General features: G+C 48.0%; 1 protein-coding gene and 1 non-coding gene across 2 annotated transcripts; both read right to left on the minus strand.

Moving 5' to 3' along the window:
* Nucleotides 1-1197: 1197 nt before the first annotated feature.
* On the minus strand, nt 1198-19616 carry LOC136996451 (olfactory receptor 12D1-like). The gene is made up of 2 exons (XM_067317373.1): nt 18687-19616; nt 1198-1410 (listed from the first exon to the last, which is right to left on the minus strand). The coding sequence occupies exons 1-2, from the start codon at nt 19614-19616 to the stop codon at nt 1198-1200; spliced, it is 1143 nt and encodes a 380-aa protein (XP_067173474.1).
* LOC136996532 (U5 spliceosomal RNA) lies at nt 5965-6078 on the minus strand. The gene has a single exon (XR_010887579.1). It is a non-coding gene; the product is annotated as a U5 spliceosomal RNA (small nuclear RNA).
* Nucleotides 19617-21796: the final 2180 nt, after the last annotated feature.

A 21796-nucleotide genomic window follows, 5' to 3' on the forward strand; every position in this document is an offset into this window, starting at 1 on the left:
TCACTTTCCAACTGCCCAATTTGTGGGTGCTGCACTAACAGTGCCTCATCCAGGGTGTGGAGTGCAGTCAGTAAGATCCACTCCAGATCCCCTGCTGCCTTTCCCTCCACCAGCCCGGCTTTCTCCAGTCGGAGTTTGGAGAACAATTCCTCTAGCCTGCCTGGGGTTACCCCCAGCTCACTTTCAAGCTCCAGCTGTGCTGCAAGAGACCCACCCGACTAACTTGTGAGCTATGGGTGCCCACTGACCCATAGCAAGCCACACGGGGATGCAGCTCCCCTCCTTCCCCTTGTCCTCTTGTTCCCACAGAGGCATCTCCACACCGGTACCTGCCAACTCCACCAAAATGGGACCGCAAGGTGGGAAAAAGAAGAGTTGCATACAGGTGTTGAGAGCCATTCAAGGCATGGGAGGGGTTAAACAAAGTAGATTTAAGGACTTACCCTCCAAACTGCATGGGGAGGCCCAGGAACCACGCCAAGCAGTCACTGCTGGGAGACTGGGGGATGGATGAGTCAGATGGCCAGGCTGGATTCACTTTAGTGTATCCTAGGGGCCCCTTTTATCTACTAGAGCTCTTTCCTTATCTCGACTATGCAAAGCTCGAGTAGTTACTGACTGTGAAGCAGCTAGACATTGTTGACAAAACAGAGTACACGTGTCTGGTCCTAACTGGTTTTGGACAGAGTGTAGAGCACACTCCAGGGCTACTCTGCAGTACCCTGTCAGTCACCCAACTCTGCACCAGATCTTCTGTAGCAGCTCTCTCTACAGTGGGGCAGAGAGGGGCAGGAGATGTCATGGAGGATCACTGCCCAATTCTGAAAAAGGGTGTTCCAATTTTCACAAGAACCAAATTTCTTGTGACAGACTTTCAAGGGCAGAAACAAGTATGTTGAAATCAGAAGGGAAGTGGTGGTGTCATCCCAAATATACTGAGTGCTCTGGGGGAAAACGCTAACTTGTAGCAGTGTGTGCAGAGAAGAAGGCTGAAACACACACCACAAGACATAATGAAAAGGATGTGCCAGAGAAGAAGCAGACTAGGGCTCAAATTAAGTGCTTTTTGCAAGCCCAGACTTAAACAGGTGGGCATTATTCATGACTAAAAAATCAATAAATAAATAAATATCCCTTCCTCTGGACTTCAACCTGCTTTGTTTTTCTTTGGTTTTTTTTTTTTTCCCCACATTGCTTTCAACCTTCATTCTCAGCCATAACAACCTGCAGATTAGTCGTCTTTGTCAAACTAAACATCCCCTCCTTCACAAGCCAGGGAGTCTTTTCACCCCAAAGTGCATTGCCAGGGTAGAGTGAGCTGGCAGTTTTGTGGAGGGCCTGCTCCTGCACTGCAGTGAACGTGTCAGCAGAAGCCACCAGAGTCTGCTTCCACTCCCAGATCCTGCAAGTCTGAAAGTAGAGAAAAGTCAGAGGGGGCTGTGTGGGGAAGAGAGAGAAAATGCACATGATGCTAATAGGAACACCTGAGCGAGAGGTCCTGCTGGAACACTAGGCCTCAAAACACGCTATTGCTCCTATTGGGTACCAGAGGTGTGAGGAAAACTGTACAAGGACAGAGGTATTCTGTGAGCAGTAACTGGGTTATGGCATTGCTCTGGTATGCAAGCTGCTTGTGCTGAATTGCTACTACGTAGCAGTACCAAGGCTAACATTAGTAAGACAATTCTGTCCAAAAGGAATCTAATGGAAATGAAATATAACCAGCATAATCCATAGGGTCAGAAAGGAGTCTTGGGATGCAAGACCACCTTCATCTAGATAACTCTACCAGGAGGACCACATTTGGTCAAAATTGCCTAGGTTAAGAGTGTTGGAAACACCAAATATGAGTATGGATGTCCTAGAATGGGGGCCCAGGAGGAAGAAGGAATGAGGGGTGGGTTGTTTATTTGTGAGGAGTTTGGGTGGAGAAAAGGAGATGCAGGGGTGGTGGAAAGGTAATTCAGGAAAAGAGCACAATGGGGAATGAGGTATAAATTCAGGTGGAGGGCAATGAATGGGGGGATCTTATGACAGTAGGAGTGCAGAGGCCCGCAGATGGTGGTGCAGCTGACCTGTGGACCCAAGCCCCTTGGGACAGGGGAGAAAAGCCCCTTGGACAACCCACCAGACTCTCCATCAGGTCTTTGTTTAAAAGACTCAGTGTGGGAGGGTAGAATAAGAACATACACGTGCACACACACACACACACACACACACACGGTTTTCCTTCCTGTAGAGGGACATTCTGATGTCAGGCTCTGATGCGTTCAGCTTCCCCTTGCCTCACAAGACATCACCTGTCTCTTTCTCAGAAAGGGAAAGACAAAAGGATGAGATGGCCATAGAAAATGAAAACCTCCACAAGAGCTGCAGGCAACTACCAGTGAAGTTACCAGCTAAGAGCAGCCTGAGTTAGTCCTGCAAGTGCTGAAGGTCAGCTTTGCTTTTGCATTCGTGGGTATAAATAAAACTGCTTTTAAACTAGGTCTAATTCTCCTAGGGCTATGATGGACTGTAAGCTATGGGTATTTTAAGTGTAAGTGAGAAAGGAAGTAACAAAATGCTGTCTCACTTTTCCTCTCCAAAATAACACTGTTGAGTTGGAGCAAGCCCTTGGCTGTTGCAGTGAATTCCCTCTGAGTATGCAGGTCCATGAGCACAGAGCTCGTGGCAAGCATCTGGACCCACACCTTGCCAGGGACTTCCCTCTGGAGGGCTCAGGTTTCTCTTTCTGTCACTAATAAAATGCAAAAAAGAACATGCAAATGTGATGTTACATTTTGGAAAGGACATGCAAGCAAAGCAGCAGAGTAAGGCCAAAATTAGGTGCTTCTGGAAAGCCCAGCCTTAAATAGGCAGGTGCTATTCCAGGTTAAAAGTAAGTGGGGGCTGGGTGGGCATGAGAGAGAGAATTAACTTAATAGCAATAGGAGCATTCACAACTGAACGAAGTATAACAAATTGAAAAGACTCACGTAAATGGCAATGCTCTTTTCCAAAATGGATAATATACAAATACTAGAGATAAAGCAAAAAAGGTAGTAGCAAAGCTGATCGGCAGGTAGTCAGAGGAAGCCCCAGGAATCATGTGCCCAGGCTGAGTGTTTCCTTTCCAGACGAAATTAATAAAATAGTTACAGATGAAGGAAAAAGTTCTCATTCCTGTTGTTAAAATCAAAAGAGAGGGAAAAGACCACTGTCCCTAGAAGATTCCAAATGGAATAACATATCAAGATGCAGCCCCTCTGCCTGCAGAGCCCTCAGGGAAGCTTCACTGCTAGCTATGAGAAACCTGGTGGGTGATGTGTGGCCAAGGGAAGGAAAGGGAACCTGCTAGATTTTACGATTTTTTGTTGTTGTTGTTGTATCTCCATAACTACACTCCTGCAGTGTTTGATCTCCACGCTGCACGAAAGGACACATATTGAAAAGGCAGTCTCCTCCCACAAACCTCAGCCACAGCACTGGGCAAGGAAGGGCTGGGAAAACTGTTTCTGAAAGCAGCACTTCTCCTAGGCAGATGTTCAGGTATTGGCTTTCAAAGCACAGAAGCCCCCCAGTAAATATTATTATTCCCCTTCTATGTGTGAGGTGAAAGGAAGAGATGACTAAGCTGGCTCGTCAGCAGAAGGAGAAGCAATGGGAGCAATGACCTCAGGGTTAGGACGCTGGACTAGGACTCCAGAAGCATAGAAGCCAAATCCTAGTTCCAATGGCAGCTCCTTGAGAGGTGGTGTAAAAAAACAACAACAACAACAAACAAAACCAAAAAACCCCTTCCTCTCAGCCTGGTTTCATAAGTCTTCCTGGTGCCATCATTTCCAAAGAGGAGGCGTTAACCCAGAAACTCACCTGAGAAGCAACATAGAGGCCTATGGCCAGAGGAAGGGCAACTTGCAACACCACACACAGCCCAGTTCCAGGTGTTCTGAGCTTTCAAAGCTGCAGCCTTGCCCCATCAGCAACTTAGAAGCAAAAGTCAGCCCTCACCCCCAGCCCCCACATTTCCCCAGGCAAGCAGCATGTAGGCTTCCCTCTCCCCTTGGGCGTTGCAAGGGGGATCATGCAGCAAGTCAGGTAGATGACGAGGGATGCATCAGCACAAGCAGGTGGATAAGCCAGAGCTAACACAGAGCAGCACATCAGCTAGGAAGGGCATCAGTAACTCCCCCAACAGCAGTTCTCTGGTGAAGTTACTCAGGCAACCCCCAGAAACGACTACAGGCTGTCCGATAATTTCAGCAGCCCATCTCAGTTCCATTTAGGCCAAGTTTTCAAATCCTTGGTGCCCTTACAAGACCTGACAACGTTTAAAGCTGAAGCTGGGATTCTACAGCAGTCCCCAGCTGGAGCCTAGGGGCAGGTCATTGCCTCTCCTGTGTGGTTTCTCTGAAGCCCTTCCTTTGGTGACTAGCTGATCGATTCATCTCATCTGCAGCACACACACATCAAGGACTCCTTTGTACCTCTGGGCAGATGGACCCACAAGGCTAGAGCTCCCTCCTCTCACAGATGGGAGAGCAGTACCATGCCCCTGCAATTTCCAGAAAAGAGAGTTTTGATCTCTAGCCCTCCAGAAGGATCACATGTTCAGCAGCTACTGGGGGCAAAATTACAGGCCTCTAGAGCCAGAACCTGGAGGCTTTGGGAGCCACTGGATGAGAGCAGCCCTTTGGCCTGGCAAGTGCAGCCGTGCTCAGAGGCACTTCCAGGAGAAGAGCCGAGAAGGCAGGATTCCTGGGCACTTGTTAAAGAATATTGGACTGAAGCTGTCTAGAATTCATCGCTTAGCATACCTTGCTTAGCATTAGTAGCTAAATTTGCTGAAGCCTTAGGCTGCAAGCCGTGAACTTTCACCTAGATATTAAGTGAAAGAAAGTCCCAGAGAGGGTTCAAGTTCAAGTCAGAGAGATAAGGGGGGTGGAGGGAGCTGTAGAGAGAAAGAAGCAGTTTAGCATTAAGGAGCACAGAAGAAAGAAACAAAGGAACCACAAGACTGATTGCAGAGGACAAGATAAGGAAGTAGAAGAGCCAGACAACTATGCAAGAAAGAAGTAATCACAAAGACTGGTTCTGAAGGACAAGAGAAGGGAGTAAAAGGGCCATCGACACCTATGCAGAAGTGCAATAAGAAGTAAAGAACACACCTGGAAACTACAGAAAGGACCAACCAGGAACTGGAAGACCCCAAACTCTAATATTATGATTGGTTCAGAACTATGGGGTGGATACTAGACTGGAAGGGTATAATTACCCAGGGATTTGTTCAAACAGGGTCCCTCTTTGGAGGCACCCAGCTCGAGCTGTGATTACCACACGTGTGTCATTAAAATTTATTTTGCTCTGATCTGACTTTGGACCTCTGCCTCAGCGGGAACCTACGGTCGGACCCTGTTATGGTGATTAATTTTCCATAACAGCTCTGGTGGATTGATCTTGCTACCTAAGGTCACAAACACTTCAACTGGAACTTGTCCACCAGGTCTGACATTTACACTGTTCCTCTGGCACACAAATTCCCCAGCGACACATGGGATCACGCAACATGTCCCTCGGGGAAAGGGCCAAAGAGAGTCTCTATGCAGCATCATTTTTTAAAGAGAATTTGGGGAGGACTGCGGTTCTTGCAGACTTTAAAGTAACAGAACATCTGCCCTGTCACAAATGCACAGAAACATACCCACCCCCTCACAAACACACACAGAGTTTTCCTTCGTGTAGAGTGGCATTATGATGCCCAGCTCAGAACCCTTCTACTTTCCCTTGGCTCACAAAACATCACCTGCCCCAGGGAGCAGATGTTCTCCTGGCAGAAATGCTGCCTGCAAGTGCTCCTCTGAAGCTGCACTGGCAGGTCCCAGCAAGGGTACAGAGTTCACAGAATCACAGAATGGCTGAGGTTGGAAGGGACCTCTGGAGATCGTCTAAGTCCAACCCCCCTGTTCAAGCAGGGAAAAGAAAATTTCCACTGAAATGGAGCCTCCAAAAATTCCTCGACACTTGTGCCTGTTCCTCTCCACAGAAATCTTTAGTAAAAGGCAAAAGATTTCTACGATCTGAAGAGAAACCAGATTTCAAAACCTTGCCTGTTGTGTTTAACAGGAGCAAGGACTCCAAGGGCTGCAGGATAATCTATGGGCAGCACTGCTTCCACCACCAGCAGCAGTGTGCCAGTGTCCTGAGGGGCAAACCTGTTACTCATGGCCTGCGGGTTTGCTGCATTGTCTTCTCCAGAGTTCACCTCCCTCGGGACTCACAGCGGCCCCCACTGCATTGCCTGGCAAGTTCCTCCACTTCCCAGGTGTTCGAGCAGAGTAAGGGCAGAAGAGGAAAAAGAAAAAAAAAAAAGCCCATAAATTTGTTTTCTCTGAGGACAACTGTTTAGTTAATATATTGCACTCAACTCATAATTATAATTCACACAATAGTTGCCTATAGATGTAATGGTCAGCTTTATATATTCTTGGTCAGCAAAACTGAACTCACAGTCCACTGAAATATTACTTTAAGTCCTTTCTTTTCATAACTGTAGAAGTATTGCAAATGTTGAAAAGAAAATCCTTAAATGTTTTGCTTCTTTGTTCATTGGAATTTTCTTCTTACAACAGCATCATAGCTTTTCTCGTTGATGTTTAGGTATTATCTGGAAATGCAAAATACTTTTTTTTTTCTCCCTTCCCAGCTTTAGACTTCCTCCTCAGTTCCTACCAGCAAATTCTGGGAGACAAAAATTGCAGGAATTTAAAACAGAGAATGAAAAGGGAGAAGAAAAGGCTTTACTGGCAAGTCTTGCCTCCTGTAAAAACAAGCATATGCAGTATAGCAAAGAAGAACAAAGAGGCAACATCTAAACTGTATTAGTCCAGTCTCAGATTTTGTGCTGAAGTTTCCTCTTGTTTGGCTCCCCTGTTCTGTTGTTATCTCTGTTAATACGTCTGCGGTGTTGGAAGTGTCCTGCAAAGACACCACAGTCTCTTGTGGAGATTTTGTACAGCTGAGTTATCTCTTTTACATAGTTTACTGTCTTTTGGGATTGTGCAGGGACACAAAACTTGCACCTGCTTTGATTTTTCTCACACTAGAGCTCTTACTGCTGTCTTAGATTGAAAGTGTTTTGGTTAGGAGAGAAGGGTGGTTGTTTTGCGGGTGGGGGCACTTCTCCATGTTTTTGCCCTATGCAAATTTCTTTTTTTCTTCTTTTTTTTTTCCTTTTTTTTTGTTATTATTACAGAGGCTGTCTATTCTATGGTCCCCTTCCCAGGAACTGGCAAGACAGTGCTTGCTCAAGCTCTTGCTAATGAATGTAGCCAGGGTGACAGGAGAAGAGCCTTCGTTATGAGAAAAGGTGCTGATTGCCTAAGTGAATGGGTGAGAGAATCTGACCAACAGCTTCATTCATTACTTGAGCAGGTAAGGGGGAGCTAAGGTAAGGTGCCTGGGAGCATCTTGGTATCTCTGCAGTGCAGTTGCTCTAGTATGTCAATTGTTTTCTTATGCTGGTGGCAGCCAAAACTGGAGGCAGTACTCATGTGTTGTCTAAGGCATGCCTAGTAAAGGGGAATCATCTCTTCCCTTGCTCTACCAGCTCCGTTCCTGTTGATACAGCTCTGTGTGCTGCTAGCCTTTGCCCCTGCTAGGGCATGCTGCTGGCAGATGCTCCCGCCTGTCTACCAGGCCCCCAGGGTCTGGTCAGCAGAGCTGTCACCCCGGCAACAAGTCCCCGGCCTGCATGGCCACAGGGCTTAGTCCATACCAGGCGCAAGACTTTGCATTTGTCCCTTGCTTCATTTCATGAGGTTCATGGCTACAAGGATGCTGTGGAAGATCATGTCAGAAGTGCTGCTAAAGATGGGATAGGATAGCTACCAGAAGCTACTGCTTCTAGCTATTACTGCTGAGGTTTGATGCTTCCCCTGTAGATCAGAGACATAACTGATGCAAACCAGCATCACCACCATCTGTAGGCATGTACACATCTACTGTCAGAAGACCCGCCGTCCTCTATTCTGAACCCATTTTTTTGCCTTATGCTCCATTCTTTCTGAGTTTGGGCCCAACTTTTCAGTGCCTTGCACCTCCTTTTCTCCACCTAGATTCCACCCTGCAAAACCTGGCACAGTGCCCTGGGAGAGGTGCATCCCTGCAGTGCCTGTCTGATATGAACTGGAGTAACAGTGGGACATCCTGTGTCCTAACAACAGCTCCCCTCTCCCCACGGCATGTCTCCGTGGAGCCCCAGCATGCAGGCCTGAAGGGTGCTGGGAGCAGGTTGCCTGGTGCCCCTTCATCCCGGGCTGCTGGGCTCCAAGTACACCCCCAGCACAGCTCTCACAGCAGCAGAACTGCTCCAGATCTCTCCCTGATTATACCATTGTGTTGGGTGACCTGACTCAAGGAATAATATGGTTGGGTATGTTCTGCATGCCCTGACCTCGAACAGAAAATCATGCCATGAAACTGTGGGGTTGTTATTTGCTGGAGCCCTACATGTGTACCTGCATTTTTTGGCCTGGTGTGATGTTCAGGTGATTCTCAGGAGAAGGCAGCAAAAGAGATGCTGCACCTGTTGAAAAATCAAGGAGGATTTGGAATGAGAAGCAAGGACTGAGGGACTGCAGATGATTACAAGAGAAGAGAAAGCAAGAAAGGAATGTTTAGAAACTTTCTTTTCAGACTGCAGGTGCCAGAGAAGGTAGTGATCACTAATGCAAGTCCTGAGAGGGTATAAAAGAGAGGCCAAGTGTGCCTGTGAACACAAAGGTCCCCCTTAGATCTGACCACATCTGGGAATGTTGCAGGGCCTGCAGTGTGAAAGGCAGACAGTTTGGTGGCAGTGGTTGGACAGGATTTTTCTGGTCCAAAGGGGAGGGTGAAAAAGTACGGCTCAGGAAATGTTAGTATCCTTCCAAAACTGATATAAACAGAACTGCGCACCTTGCCATACATGTAGCTATGTCTCTTCAGACTGTGGACAAATTCATGTTCTCTGGCAGCTTGCTAGGGCAGGAGCCCCCAGTGGTTTAAACTGAGGTCAGCCAGATGACGCTGCTCAGGGCAGCTTAATCAGCACAGTGCTATTTGACTCCTGTACATCTTTTTCTCTTTTCCTCTTCTCTTCTTTTCTTTTCTTTTTTTCTTCTTTTCTTTTTATTTATTTATTTTGGTGCCTGGATTCAACAAGAGATTGCTCCTAACACAGAGACATGCCAGTAAATGCATTTAAGCTTGAGGTGGCCATTTCTGCCTTAGACATAAAAGAGTGTATGTAAGCTGTATGCAAGATGCTTGATGGAGTCAGGCATTATTCATGGGCAATTTCAGAGTATTCCAATTCTGACCTCAGTTAATCAAGGCTCCTAAGACTTCTCTTATGTCCAGAAATCAGCTTCCAAGTTGTTCTAGTTTCTCAGCAGAGTCAGAGGAGAACAGTCATGTTTTTTTGAATAAACACCACCAAAGGATACACTTATACTCTCTATATCAAATGAGCATAAGCTTTTGTTGTTGTTGTTTGTTTGTTTTTTTGTTTGTTTTTTAAGAAGAGATAGGGTCTTAAGTATTCCTGGTGCATTTGTGCATGTTACATCCACAGCTAATTTTACTCTACAATAACATCACATCTTGAATTGCCCACCTATCAGCTAAGTCTTTTTCTCTAGGCAAAAGAAACCTTGTGGTAATTTCTTCTTCCCTGTTTTTCTGAAACACTGTAGAAACAAAAATTGATGGAGAAAAAAAAAAGGCATATCATCACCCCCCCAAAAAAAAAATGGCAAGATCTTATTTCCCAAAGTGCAGACTGTAAAGCCAGAGGTACCTGTAATACAGATGTTATGTGGAACTAGCTCTTGCTCCTGTTCTCTCTCCAGGTCAGCAGATATGACTGCTCTCATTTCCAAAGTCTCAGCCTCTCGGGGGTCTTGAGGAAGAGTTTCCCAGAAGGATGGAGTGAGTTGAAGGGGAGGTGAGGCTGCTGCTCTTCTTATTGATTTCTGAAACATTGTGTGGGCAGGGGCAGACCAAAGACCAGACCATATTGCTTCCCTGGGACTTCTTACTCCATGTGTGGGGAATTTGCTCATGCCATGGCCACGTGACATATGGGCACCAGAACAGCTCAGGTAAGCTGAAACCCTGTACTTCAAAAAGCTGCGTGAGAGTAACACCAAACAATCCCTACACAGCAATGGCAATAGCACCAGGTGTGTTTGTTGCAGGCTGTGAAACATGTCCCTAACACTGGCTGATTAGAAAAATCAGCTTAACTCACAGGTGCTCCTTCCCTTGTGAGTACTTCATTCAGGGCAGAAAAGGCTTTTAGCACTGTTTCATGTAGAAGAGCAAGGTTTAGGAAAGGATGAACTAAGGGGGCTGGGGACTGGTGTCTTCTAGGAGCCTGTCCCTCTAGTCAGCATTCACTTCATGATGGAAAACTTGTCCCAGAATGTCCACTCTCTCTCTCTCTTCAAGTTGTGTGTGTGCCACCAGAGGCTTTTCTGACCTTTCACTCCCAAAATAGGCAAAGGCACCCCCAGAAGTCACCCCTTCTCCTACAGACAATCTGCAGTGTGAACCCATGGCTTTGATATCTTGGTAATAATCCCCTGGTATTTGGGTTAGCACTCACCGCACTGCTCACAGCGGAGTCACAGATCCTGACCTGGGAAGATCTGGGCAAGCTTGACCACATGTCCTAGCCCCTGGCTCTGGCAGAGACAGACATCCAGCTGCCATGGCCTCCCGTGGCAGTGGCACATGGCCAGGCCTCGGGTTGGATGAGTGCCCCTTGGCACAAGGGAAGCTCCCCGTTGTACACATGCTCCCCGGTGGAGGGGCAGCCGTGCTGACCCCATAGCAGTCAGCTCACAGCTGCTCTGTGCAGCGCTGAGGCTGTCACCCAGAGTCAAGCAGGCAGAAGTGCTGTGGTTCAGCTGCCTTTGCAACTAGCTGAGCAAATAGCTGCAGCAAAGCAAAAGCAAGGAGCAGCTGGTTGCCAGGGAAGGTTCAGCTCACAGGCTGTGCTCACTCCCAAGCATGGATATCCTGGATCTTTCTGCATGTGTCTGCCTCGGGCCCTGCTCTCTCCTGAGGAACTGGCAGCAGTGACAGCTTTCCTTCTGCCTGTGTGATATGTGCTCTGGTCATCTCAGAGCTCCCAGTTCTGCCAAGAGCAGTAAGCACAAACCCAACAGCTTTGCAGTCATTCTTTTCTGGCTCCATGGAGGGTTGTGAAGGAATAGATGTTGCTAACATGAGATAACTGTCCTCTCTTCCTCTGGCATGTGGCACTGCCTGTTTGTTCAGTCGGTTAGGGAGAGGGGCCTTGGCCTCTGCAGTCCACCCACCCCTGCTATTCCTGGATCTCTTACAAATTCAGTGCCATGAACCCAGCCTTAGGCAAAAAGGATGCACTTTCCCTGTTTTGAGGCTGGCGTCCTTCTTGCCCAAGATTTCAAAGCTGAGATGCAGAGACAGTTCAAGATGCAGAAGTTACATGTTGCAGTTGTTAAGTGTTATCTGATAGGATGAGCGTTTTGTTGCCATTCACTTTGTGTACTTTTATACCTATCATTTGCTGTGCCAGCTGCTAGCGTGGGGTAGTACTGGGCCTTCTAGGAAAGCCCAAAGAAAGAACCCCCCTGAAAGTGCCAAGTTTTTCTCAAGTAAGGCATTGAGCTATCATCCCTGCACTCGCCCATGCAGGTAATGCAGTGGTCCTGAACTCACAGCACAAGCCTCTCACTTGGCCCTGCAGTCAATGTCTTTTGCTATGTAGAATATTAAATAAATTGAAGTGTTATTTATTTTCCCCTGTAGGAGCCAACCAGCCCTGTCAAGATTTCACTTGCTTCTGTGGTCTGAGAGAAAGGCTCTGAGATTGCGGATACTGTCCCAACAGAAAGCACTGGCTGGCCCCTCTGTTCCAGCTGTACCAAATGCACCCTGGCAGCGCAGGTCCCAGGCACCCACCCTGAACCCCCTGCTCTGCTAATCGTCTTGGTGTCAGCCAAGAGGTGCCCACTCCCTCAGTCCCCAATCCCACCTTTGGCAGAGGGTGCTGCCACAGTCATCGGCCGCTGAGCCAGGCTGGGCTGCTTGGGCTCTGTGCTGCTGCCCTCTGCCTTTTCTTTTGGGAAGGCCAAGGAAGGGACAGGTTTGAGGGAAAGCACTTGGTTGTTGACTGGGGGGGGGGGTTCCTACTGTTTCAGCCCGTGACTGTCGAGCAGAAATAAAACACATGTGAGGACATGAAGGAGCTAAGGATCTCAGCCACAAGAGATGTCACATTGTGGTAGGTAAGGGGATTTCAGCTGAGGACAATGCGTTTGGGAGAGTGATTGTGAAACCACTTGTCAGGCTGTTCATCTAAATCTATCCAGTACCCCTGAGCCCCATTCCATACCCTAAGCCCTACCACTAGCCTTTAACCTCTTCCCCTCCAACAGTCCCAACCTAAACCCCTCACTGCTAAGCCAGAACACATAACCCCTTATCTAATCTCAAGATCCCCACTAAACTCCTGATCTCATGCCCTGCTTCCTATCCGTCAAAAGTTAGCCGATACCATGGCTTTCATTCCTAAGACTCATCCCGAACTTCAAGCCAAAATCCTGTGCCGAAAAGCCAGCTCATACACTATTGCCTGACAATAAATATTGAACAGAACACGGAACGTGCTGCTAAGGCTTTAAAAAATCACTAACTCTCCTCCTTAACTCTAACAAGAGAGATCTAATGCCTATGCGAATCCTGCACAATAACCACAGAGCAGAAAGTGTAACTTGATGCCTGAAGCCTAATGCATGAGGGTAATGCTCGCACTTGTAAGCTCTAATCACATTCCTCAAACCCCAGATCCTTCCACCCATCCTCAAAGGCCACCTCGAACATGTCTCACCCCTGAGAGACAGGGGAAGGCCAGGGGCTATGTGGAGAGAAAGCACATGGAGATGAGAGGAGAGACGAGAGGCAAGTAAAAGAAAGTGGCAGGTGAAGGTATGAGGGCTGGGCTGTAGGTTGTGAGGTCACTTGTGCTGCAGGAATCTCCTTGGTGAAGAGCATGAGGCGGGTATTGTGAGGTGCTCAGAGGAAGGTTGAGGGGTATGCCAGGATTTCTGAGAGGTTGTGGGAAGGCAGAGGCAGGGAGAGGTTGTAGAGAGAGCGCTTGGGTGCTGATGAGGAGGTGCTCTGGGTTCCCTCTCTGTTCCCTCAGCTTAACATGCAGGAGATTGAGGCAGACATGTGAGGACAGGAAGGGCTCCCCGATGTCAGCCATCAGAGAGGACATGTTCTGGGGAGGTAAGGGGCCTTGAGGTAGTGGTGCTGGCGGTGGGAGAGGGCCTGGGAGAGTCCCTGTGGGAGGTCCCTACCCCAAGCCGTAGCACTAACCTGAAGCCTGACTCTGCCTCCTTCCCTCCTTCCACTCTTCTAGCCTCTAAGGCCAAACCCCAAGTGCTACGCTGAAGCCTCAAACTTTGTCTGCTTCCCCAAACTCTGACCCTGTGCTGCAAGCTAATGCCTAAACCCCATCACTCTCCTTGAGGTGCTAGACTGGACTCGAGCCCTCAGCCCCACTCCAACCCAAAGCCCTCTGCCCAAAATCTAGCCCCTACAGCAAAGCCAGAGCAAAAAAACCAAGGTGCTCTGTGTTCCCTCAGCGGAGCATGCCGGAGCTGGAAGAAGCGCATGAGGACAGGAAGGGCTCCCCAGTGGTGGCCATCAGAGTGGAAATGTTTTGGGGAGGTAAGGGGCCTTGAGGTAGTGGTGCTGGCAGTGGGAGAGGTCCTGGGAGAGTCCCTGTGGGAGGTCCCTACCACAAGCCGTAGCACTAAGCTGAAGCCCTGCCCTTCTGCTTTGCCTCCTTCCCCTCTTCTAGTCACTAAGGCCAAACCCCAGGTGCTACGCTGAAGCCTCAGTCTTTGTCTGCTTCCCCAAACTCTGACCCTGTGCCAGAAGCTAATGCCTAAACCCCATCACTCTCCTTGAGAGGCTAATGTGTACTTGAGCCCTCAGCCCCACTCCAACCCAAAGCCCTCTGCCAAAACTCTAGCCCCTACCCAAAACCCTCAGCACAAACCCCCAAAACAACAACACTCACACAGCACCCAAAAGCTTTCCCTCTTCCCAAGAAGCACAAAGGCCAAACGTTCCGCTGATGCCTGAAGCCTAAGCCCCAAAACGCTGCTCCCCGGCAGCCCCTAAGCATCCAGGCGTCTTGTAAGCGTAGCTGGAAGGGGTTTTGGTGCATGGGAGGGAGAGGAGGGGCAGGGCGTGTGGGGTGTTTTAGAGAAAGTGATGGAGCTGAGAGGAGAGGCAGGCAAGAGGGAGGTGCAGGTGAAGGTGTGAGGGCTGGTCTGTGGGTTGTGAGGTCATTTGTGCTGCAGGCATCTGCTTGTTGAGGAACATCAGGTGGGCATTGTGAGGTGGTCAGGGGAAGGTTGTGGGTCATGCCAGGAGGTCAAAGAGGTTGTGGGAGGGCAGAGCTAGAGGCAGGTTGGAGGGACAGTGCTTCTTTGTTGACATGGAGGTCTCTTCTGTTTTAGCACTTGGCTGCCCAAGGGAAGAATTCAACCTGTGAGGACACGAAGGCTCCATTTTCTTGGACACCAATGGCTCCCTAATATCATCTATGCAATACAAAGCAATCTCCTAAGTGCCGTGCCTGAACACTTGACTCTTCTTCCAAAATTACAGTCGTAAATGTGGTGACGAAATGGTATCCCAAAAGGGCTTGTTGCTTTGGTTTGCTTCTCCATGGGCTCAGCTTGATGTGTTCAGTGTCCCATTGTAACCTGTTTGGGAACGAGGTTCAGATTCAGGGTTTGTTTTTTGGGCCCTGTGTCAGTGGAGATGGTGAACGATCGCAGAGTAGCTTTCCTGAGGCAGTGACAGACCTGTGGGGGCTGGTGATGGCTGACCACGTTCCTGGAGAGGAAATAATCTGCCAGGGGAGCTCAGAGCATTTCCGGGAACACCACACAGTGGGGGTGAGCAGTGAGTGGAACCTCACAACACAAGAGACTATCTGACGTGGAGTCACCGAGCGGTAAAGAGCAAACTCAGGAAATGCATAGGTAAAAGAGGGCTCTGCAGTCCCAGGAGAGGCAATGGAGACCCAGCAGGCTCAGGGAAGAGAGGCTGCAGAGTCGTCCCTTGTCCTCTCTTTGAAATGCCGTAGGCTGGCTCCAGTGCAGCCTCATAACATACCCTGTGTCCTCAGAAATGCTGCCTGGTTCCTCTGAGCACCCTCCACAGCCGCATAAAATGGGAGGCAGGGACTGCCAGTGGCATGATAACCATCCCTTGGGGTCTTTCTGCTCTGACAAGAATGGGCACTGGGGAGTCGCCCCCTGGCCCTGTGGCACCACCACTGGCTGTCTGCTGAGCAGCAGTGCCTGCACAGAGCCTTGCAGGGAGCACAGGGGAGGGGGACCTGGAGCAGATGGCCAGGCTAGTGTGGACACCCTCATCTGGGGAAAGGCTTTCTGGGGAGCAGGGGTGTGCCTGGAGGGGAATAAGGGAGTGGTTCCCAGGAAAGGTGAGACGTGTCGTGGGTTCTTTATAAAAACTGCTAAGGATATGCATATGATCAGCAATTGTAATTTGTGGACACTGTGTGGTTCAAACCTGAATATGATACAGCCTGGCAACTCTGAGAAATACCTGAGTCTTCGGAACAACCCTTGGGTTGGACTATCAAGACCAGAGTTGCAGAAGAAACTTAAGTCCTGGACATTGTTCGTGTTTTCAGAGGATAAGTTGTCAGAGGGCCAGCTTACCCAAATAAATGGACAAATACTTGACTGGGCAATTTTTCTCACGATCATGTCACCACCACCAGCTGACTTAGGTTGGCTGGGTCACCTTAACCTGGAAAAGGGACCTATATATAATCACATAGGTGTTTAATAAATAGCCACGTGCCACATCATCTAATTAGTGATGCTCATGAATGGATGAACAAGATTCTCCCTGTCCCTATCTACCATCCAGAGAAACCACAGCCAAGGGAATGGGCTTGGTGCAATCAGTGGGGAAAGAAGACCCTATTGAGATTGACTCTAGTCTGGCGCTGAGACGAGGCATGAGAGGTCTGAATGGACCTCTCTGAAAGGACATAAGAATAAGTGGGACACTACTCTGATGTTTTCTTCACTCACTTGGCTAGGTAGGGTTGATCAGGTGCTGGGCATGGCTAGACAAACATACTGACCTGTTCACACTCGGCCAGTCCATTTTAAACTCTTTTCCCTCATGCTTCTTTCTCTCCAGTCCACTCTGATCCCTTTCCCCACCTTTGGTCCTTCTCCTAAAGATGCCTTAAAGTCTCACACATTCCTGAAGTCCCCTTAAAGTTCTACACAGTTCCCAAATGCTCTTGTCCTGCTTCCCATGATAAGTCCTCTACCCCTTTAGGCAATAACCCCTTCAGTCCACAAGGCTTTCAAGGAGAGTCACGCGGGTGGACTCATCTTGGAGGGTAACACTCCCTCCAAGGCCCCAGGGACAATGGGCTAATCACTCTCCTTTGATGGCCCTAGGAATATCTAAGTCAGGGTGCCCCTTTGCACTCATTAGGTTACTGGCATTCCTCTGCCATCACTGTTCACCTGTTCTTTGTATTCATGGTGACTAGCCTTCAAACACATAAACTTACAGTTTAGTCCAGTGTTCGGCCCATACCTTCTGTAAGCGTTAACAAGCCACATAAACTATATGCAGAGGAGGTACTGTGCAGCTCTGGGCACAGTGTAATCTGCTTTTCCATAAAATGTATTCTTATGAAAAACAGACACTGGCTAAGGTTGAACGATAAGAAAACAGAAGTAAATGGGAGAAGACAGGAAGCTGCTTCTTGGTGACCTTGCCCCACCCCTTGCAGTCAACTTCCGAAGAAAAAATTGGATCTCATTTTTGCTCCTGTTGTAGATGACTGCATTAACCACTGCAGATACCTCACAGTAAAAAACAAACAAACAGACAGACAAAGAGCTACTACGGGGTTAGTGGCTAGTAGAACTAGACGAGGAGCTAGCTGCAGGTTTTAGGTAGGTATATAGAGTAGTGTAAACAAGGAAGGAGAAAGCAGGAAGGTAGAAGAAAAGAAGTCACATACCCTCCTGTAGAGGGTAGTCTTAGAACCACAGTGAAGCTCTTAAAATATGGCATTATTATGAATATAAAAGAGCCCATGTCTAAAAACAAAACCAAGCAGCCAGTTTTCACAGAGGTATGAATCGGAGCAAGACAGTAAGGAGATTTCACAGAAGGTCTGGCTCAAGTCATTGCCTCTGCTGAAGGATATAGCACACATGCGGAATGGTGGATTGCAGGGAAGCACTCGCATTGTCTTTGGCCAATTTTAAACAAATATTGACTCTTAAAGACCTAAAAACACTTAAAAGATCTCAGACTCAAAGAGTGGTCTTACGGGAAGAGGAGATCAGGAGCCTTGGGACACAGTCTCTTACAGTATCCAGCCTGGAGCATTGTTTAGGAGAGTAAGAATCTCTTTTGACACCTTCAAGTACATAGCATGAAAAATTTGCGCTGAGGGATTACTTGAGGCCCTAAGAGAAATATTTATCATCATCATCATTATATAACACTGTTAAAAATGATAACAACAACAATACTACAGGCAGCCTTTTTAAGGCTTATGGTAGGACTCTAAATATGGAATGTGTTTAGCAAATAAGTATTGTGTGCAACATAACTGGCATGTTAGTTAAGTTTATGAATATGTGGGGGGAAAAAAAACAAAAAAAACCTGTAGGACAGGTAAGAATCAAAAGATCACTCCAGCTATTACTCTTAGTCCCCATTCCCCAAGATTACTTTACCTTTAAGCCCTAAGGATCAATTCTGGAACCTTTCTTCAAATGGAATCCACCATTCCCACTCATTTTGAAATTAAGGGAGAGATTCAATTTGAGATTAAGACACCTAAATTTGGGGCTCCAAATGCACATTCCTCCCTGTGAGACAAGTGCCTAAACAGCAGTTTTAACCACTGTGTATCTAGGCAATGGGGTGGAATTCGCTTGCATAAACACAGGTGTCTAACACCATCTCAGGTGCCCTAGGATATCTGACATCCATACAGGGCTGGTGGATCTGGCACAGGACCTATGCCTTTCTGGAGCAGCAGAGAGACACCAGCTGAGATACCCAGAGTATTTCAAGTGGCATGGCATACATGTCTGTATGTGGCCAACTGAATCCCACAAAAACAACTGAATACTTCCTTGTCTATCGGCTTTAGGATAAGACGAATCATGCCCTGACTTCTCTTGACAGCTCTGACTGGAGGTGGGATTCATCTGCCTTAAAAAAAAAAAAAAAAGAAAAAAAGAAAGAAAAAGATAGTGACATTTGAGGGTAAATCACTCTAATAAGGTGTTTTTATTGAAGTATCACTCTCTGGACCCACTTCTCTTTTCTAGTCGGATGAATGAGAGTGGCTGTTCCACGAACATACATTCGTCTTTATGCACTGCTCATGCCCAAGATAGGAGACATAAGGCCATATCCAGTATGTAAGGTTTTTCTGAAGGGACCCAGGCTGTTGGCAGTGAAAAGCAGATTTCTGCACAACACATTCTTGAGCTAAAAGCTCCTCTCATTGCATTGTCCATTGCCTACTACCCCACACAAGCTGCAAGGCAGAACATTTTCTGTGCTAGTAACTCTCTGGAGAAAAGTCTTCTCTTTAGGGCACGCTTCACCTCCACATTCCTCAGGGTGTAGATCAAAGGGTTGAGGACTGGCGTGACAACAGTATACATAACGGTGGATATCATTGTCCACCTGGGTGAATTTCCTGAAGAAGGTGGCACATAGTTAAAAACAACAGGGACATAGAATAAGGCCACTACTGTGAGATGGGAGATGCAAGTGGAGAAGGCTTTCTTCCTTCCCTCCTTGGACTGGACTTTCAGCCGGAGGAAGGAAACAATGTACAGGTAAGACAAGAGTATGAAGACAAAGGTGCCTATTGCAAGACTCCCCGTGATGATGTTGAGAAGGGTCAGGTTGAGCTGGCTGCTACTGCAGGCCAGTCTCACCACAGGCTTGATGTCGCAGAAGAAGTGATGGATGTGGTTGGGGCCACAGAAATGGAGCCGGGAGGTCATGACTGTGTGCATCAGAGCATGAAGGAAGCCAGTAGTCCAAGTGCCTACAGCCAGCAGCAGGCAGGCCTGTGGGCTCATGATCAGGGTGTAGCGCAGGGGGTTGCAGATGGCCACAAAGCGGTCATAGGCCATGACAGCCAGAAGCAAACCGTCGCTGCTACCCAGGAAGTGGAAGAAGTGGAGCTGGCTTAGGCAGCCAGTGTAAGAAATGCCCTGGTGCCCCGAGAGGAACCCAGCCAGCATCTTGGGCACGGTAACTGTGGAGAAGAAAATATCTAGGCAGGAGAGGTTGCAGAGGAAAAAGTACATGGGGGTGTGCAGCCGGGGTTCACATACCACTACAATCATGATTGCCATATTCCCCAGCAGGGTAGACAAGTACAGCAGTAAGAACAGCATGAACAGGAATTTCTGTAGCCCTTGAACATTGCTCAGGCCAAGGAGGATGAACTTCCTCACCTCTGTCTGGTTATCCATCCCTGCAGGGAAAGAGAGAATAACTTGGCAGTAACTTCCTATCTTTCTGTCCTGAGCTGCTATATCCATTTCATGGAGTCCTCTTCCATAAGATGCATCATCAGCTGATGCTGCCTCATGAATGGAAAAGATCAGATACTGAGTCTGGAAAGGGACACGAAAAAATTCCTTGTTTTTCCATCCGAGCTGTTTCAACAAATACTAGAAATTTTTGTAATCTAGATGGCCAATGCTGATGCTGGAAGTGCCACCTGTGTACCAGCTCACTGAAAGGAATGGCATGTTTGAGAATAGCAAGAAAAGAAAATTATGAGGAAGGAAGGAAGGAGGGAAGGAAGGAAGATAGGAAGGAAGGAAGGGAGGAAGAGAAGGAAGGGAAGCTGGTTACCTGATTTGTAAGTGAAGATCGTTCTGAAATCCTGTGTGTTTTCTTATTCAAAAAAGGGTTTTTTGGTAAGTTTTGTTCATTCCAAATCCTAGCTTACTATATTGTATCTTTCCCAAAGCTGAAGTGTTATAGCAGTCTAGTGGCTCACATATAATACACTGCTTTCAAAGAGGATGAGTTCTGGCTGTTCAGCGGTGTCAGGAAACCTTTATACAATACTCTCTGCCACTGAAACAACCACATTTGTTTCCAGCAAAGGAAAATTTCCATCTCTCTGATAACTCCTCTTGGGATCAAGCCTCTGAACCTTATGGGACTTCAGTTCAGAAAACATCAAGGCATAGCACCTCAGGCACGCAGAGAGCTAATGATGTTGTGGGGAGTTGAACTAACAGTTTTCATGGGGAATTTGCCCGGAAGTTTTTTACATGTTGTTGTAATTCTGAAGCACAATGCATTGAATAAGTATCATGACTTCATTGGACCTGCTACAACTGCACAGCTGAATTCTGCCTCTGACTTAACATCTTTTGTTCCCTTTATAGTCCATGAAGATCTTAAAATGCTTTTTGTTTTCTTTTAACTTCTAAAGATGGAGAAAACAAACTATGATGAATGTTTAAAGGCCTCAAATACCTGTCTCCCTGTCCCCTCTGCAAGCTGTGTTTGCCATGAGCAATGGCATCTGAAATCTGCATAGAAGTGCCCACCTGCCTGATTGAGACCACACAGAGGCAGGTGCTGGTGGCGTAGCAGAAGACCCTGCAGGTGCTGTCATAGTTCATGCAGCCTGTGGTGGTGGTGGCCATCACAGGGCTGCACTGCGCTGGCAAGTCCCACCTCATGAACAGGCTGGCTCGTGAGCGGACAGGTGAGAGAGGCGGTGAGCCGCACAGGTCCCAGCCCCTGGCAGACAAGATATCTTGGTTTTCCTGCTCTCTATCTAACACTGCTGAGCCCCTTGCATCCTCTCCACAGGTTTCTCCCTGGGCTTCACCATGCACTTTCACAACAAAGTATCTGGATGTGGTGTGTGCCTCAGCCCTGCTGGCCTGGACACACTCTGGTGCTACCGAACACTGAAGGGTGGGGTGATGTGGAGAAGGTGTGGGAGAAGCAGAGACTTCCTTTTGTGGTGACAGAGCACTTTGTGGAAGCTCTCAAGGGCCCAGCCTTGTGGCAGGACTCAAGGTGTTGTCATTGCCTGCACTGGTGTGCCAGGAAGAGACAGAGGCTGTGGGGAAGGAGGCTAGTGCAGAGCTAACTGGTTAAAGTCTTCTGGCTGATGAAGTCCTGCCTGGCATCCTTCACCTCTGCTTTTGACTGTCAGAGCCCTCATTCTGCCTGGCATCCTGGCTGTCTGCAGGCTACTGGAACCAGTCTGTGGCTGGGTCCATACTGCCTGGTGGAACACCTCCTCTTCCCTCATTCTGGATCATTCATTTCTCTTCCCCTCCTTCTGGATCTTTGATTACTCAGCAGCCATTAGGCTGGGGGGGCCTTTTGAAATCTAGTGCCTTGCAGGGATCCCCAGTCTTTTGAACTGGAGCTGTCTCTGTGGTGCTGACAGCCAGAGGAGCTAGGAGAAGGCTCATGGGGTTGGCAGGTTGCCAAATTCCTCAGCACTCCCTGGTAAACTTCAGCAGACCAGGAATGGGGAGCTCAGGGAGAACTTTAATAATCAGAAGCCTGTGGGACTCGGAGGGTTAAGAGTTGAAGATAAGACAGCTATAGGAAGACATGGTGACGTCATGTGTGTGGATCTCTCCACAAAGCTGACCCTGCCATGGCC

This window comes from Apteryx mantelli, unplaced genomic scaffold (genome assembly GCF_036417845.1).
Source record: "Apteryx mantelli isolate bAptMan1 unplaced genomic scaffold, bAptMan1.hap1 HAP1_SCAFFOLD_40, whole genome shotgun sequence".
NCBI classification, from domain to species: Eukaryota; Metazoa; Chordata; class Aves; order Apterygiformes; family Apterygidae; genus Apteryx; species Apteryx mantelli.

What these genes read in the sequence shown, in the direction of transcription:
- LOC136996451 (XM_067317373.1), bottom strand. Translation starts at nt 19,616, where the DNA reads ATGGATAACCAGACAGAGGTGAGGAAGTTCATCCTCCTTGGCCTGAGC. An exon ending in TTTTCTCCAGAGAGTTACTA is followed by an intron (nt 1,411 to 18,686) that starts GCACAGAAAATG and finishes CTCTACTTTCAG; the next exon opens with ACTTGCAGGATCTGGGAGTG.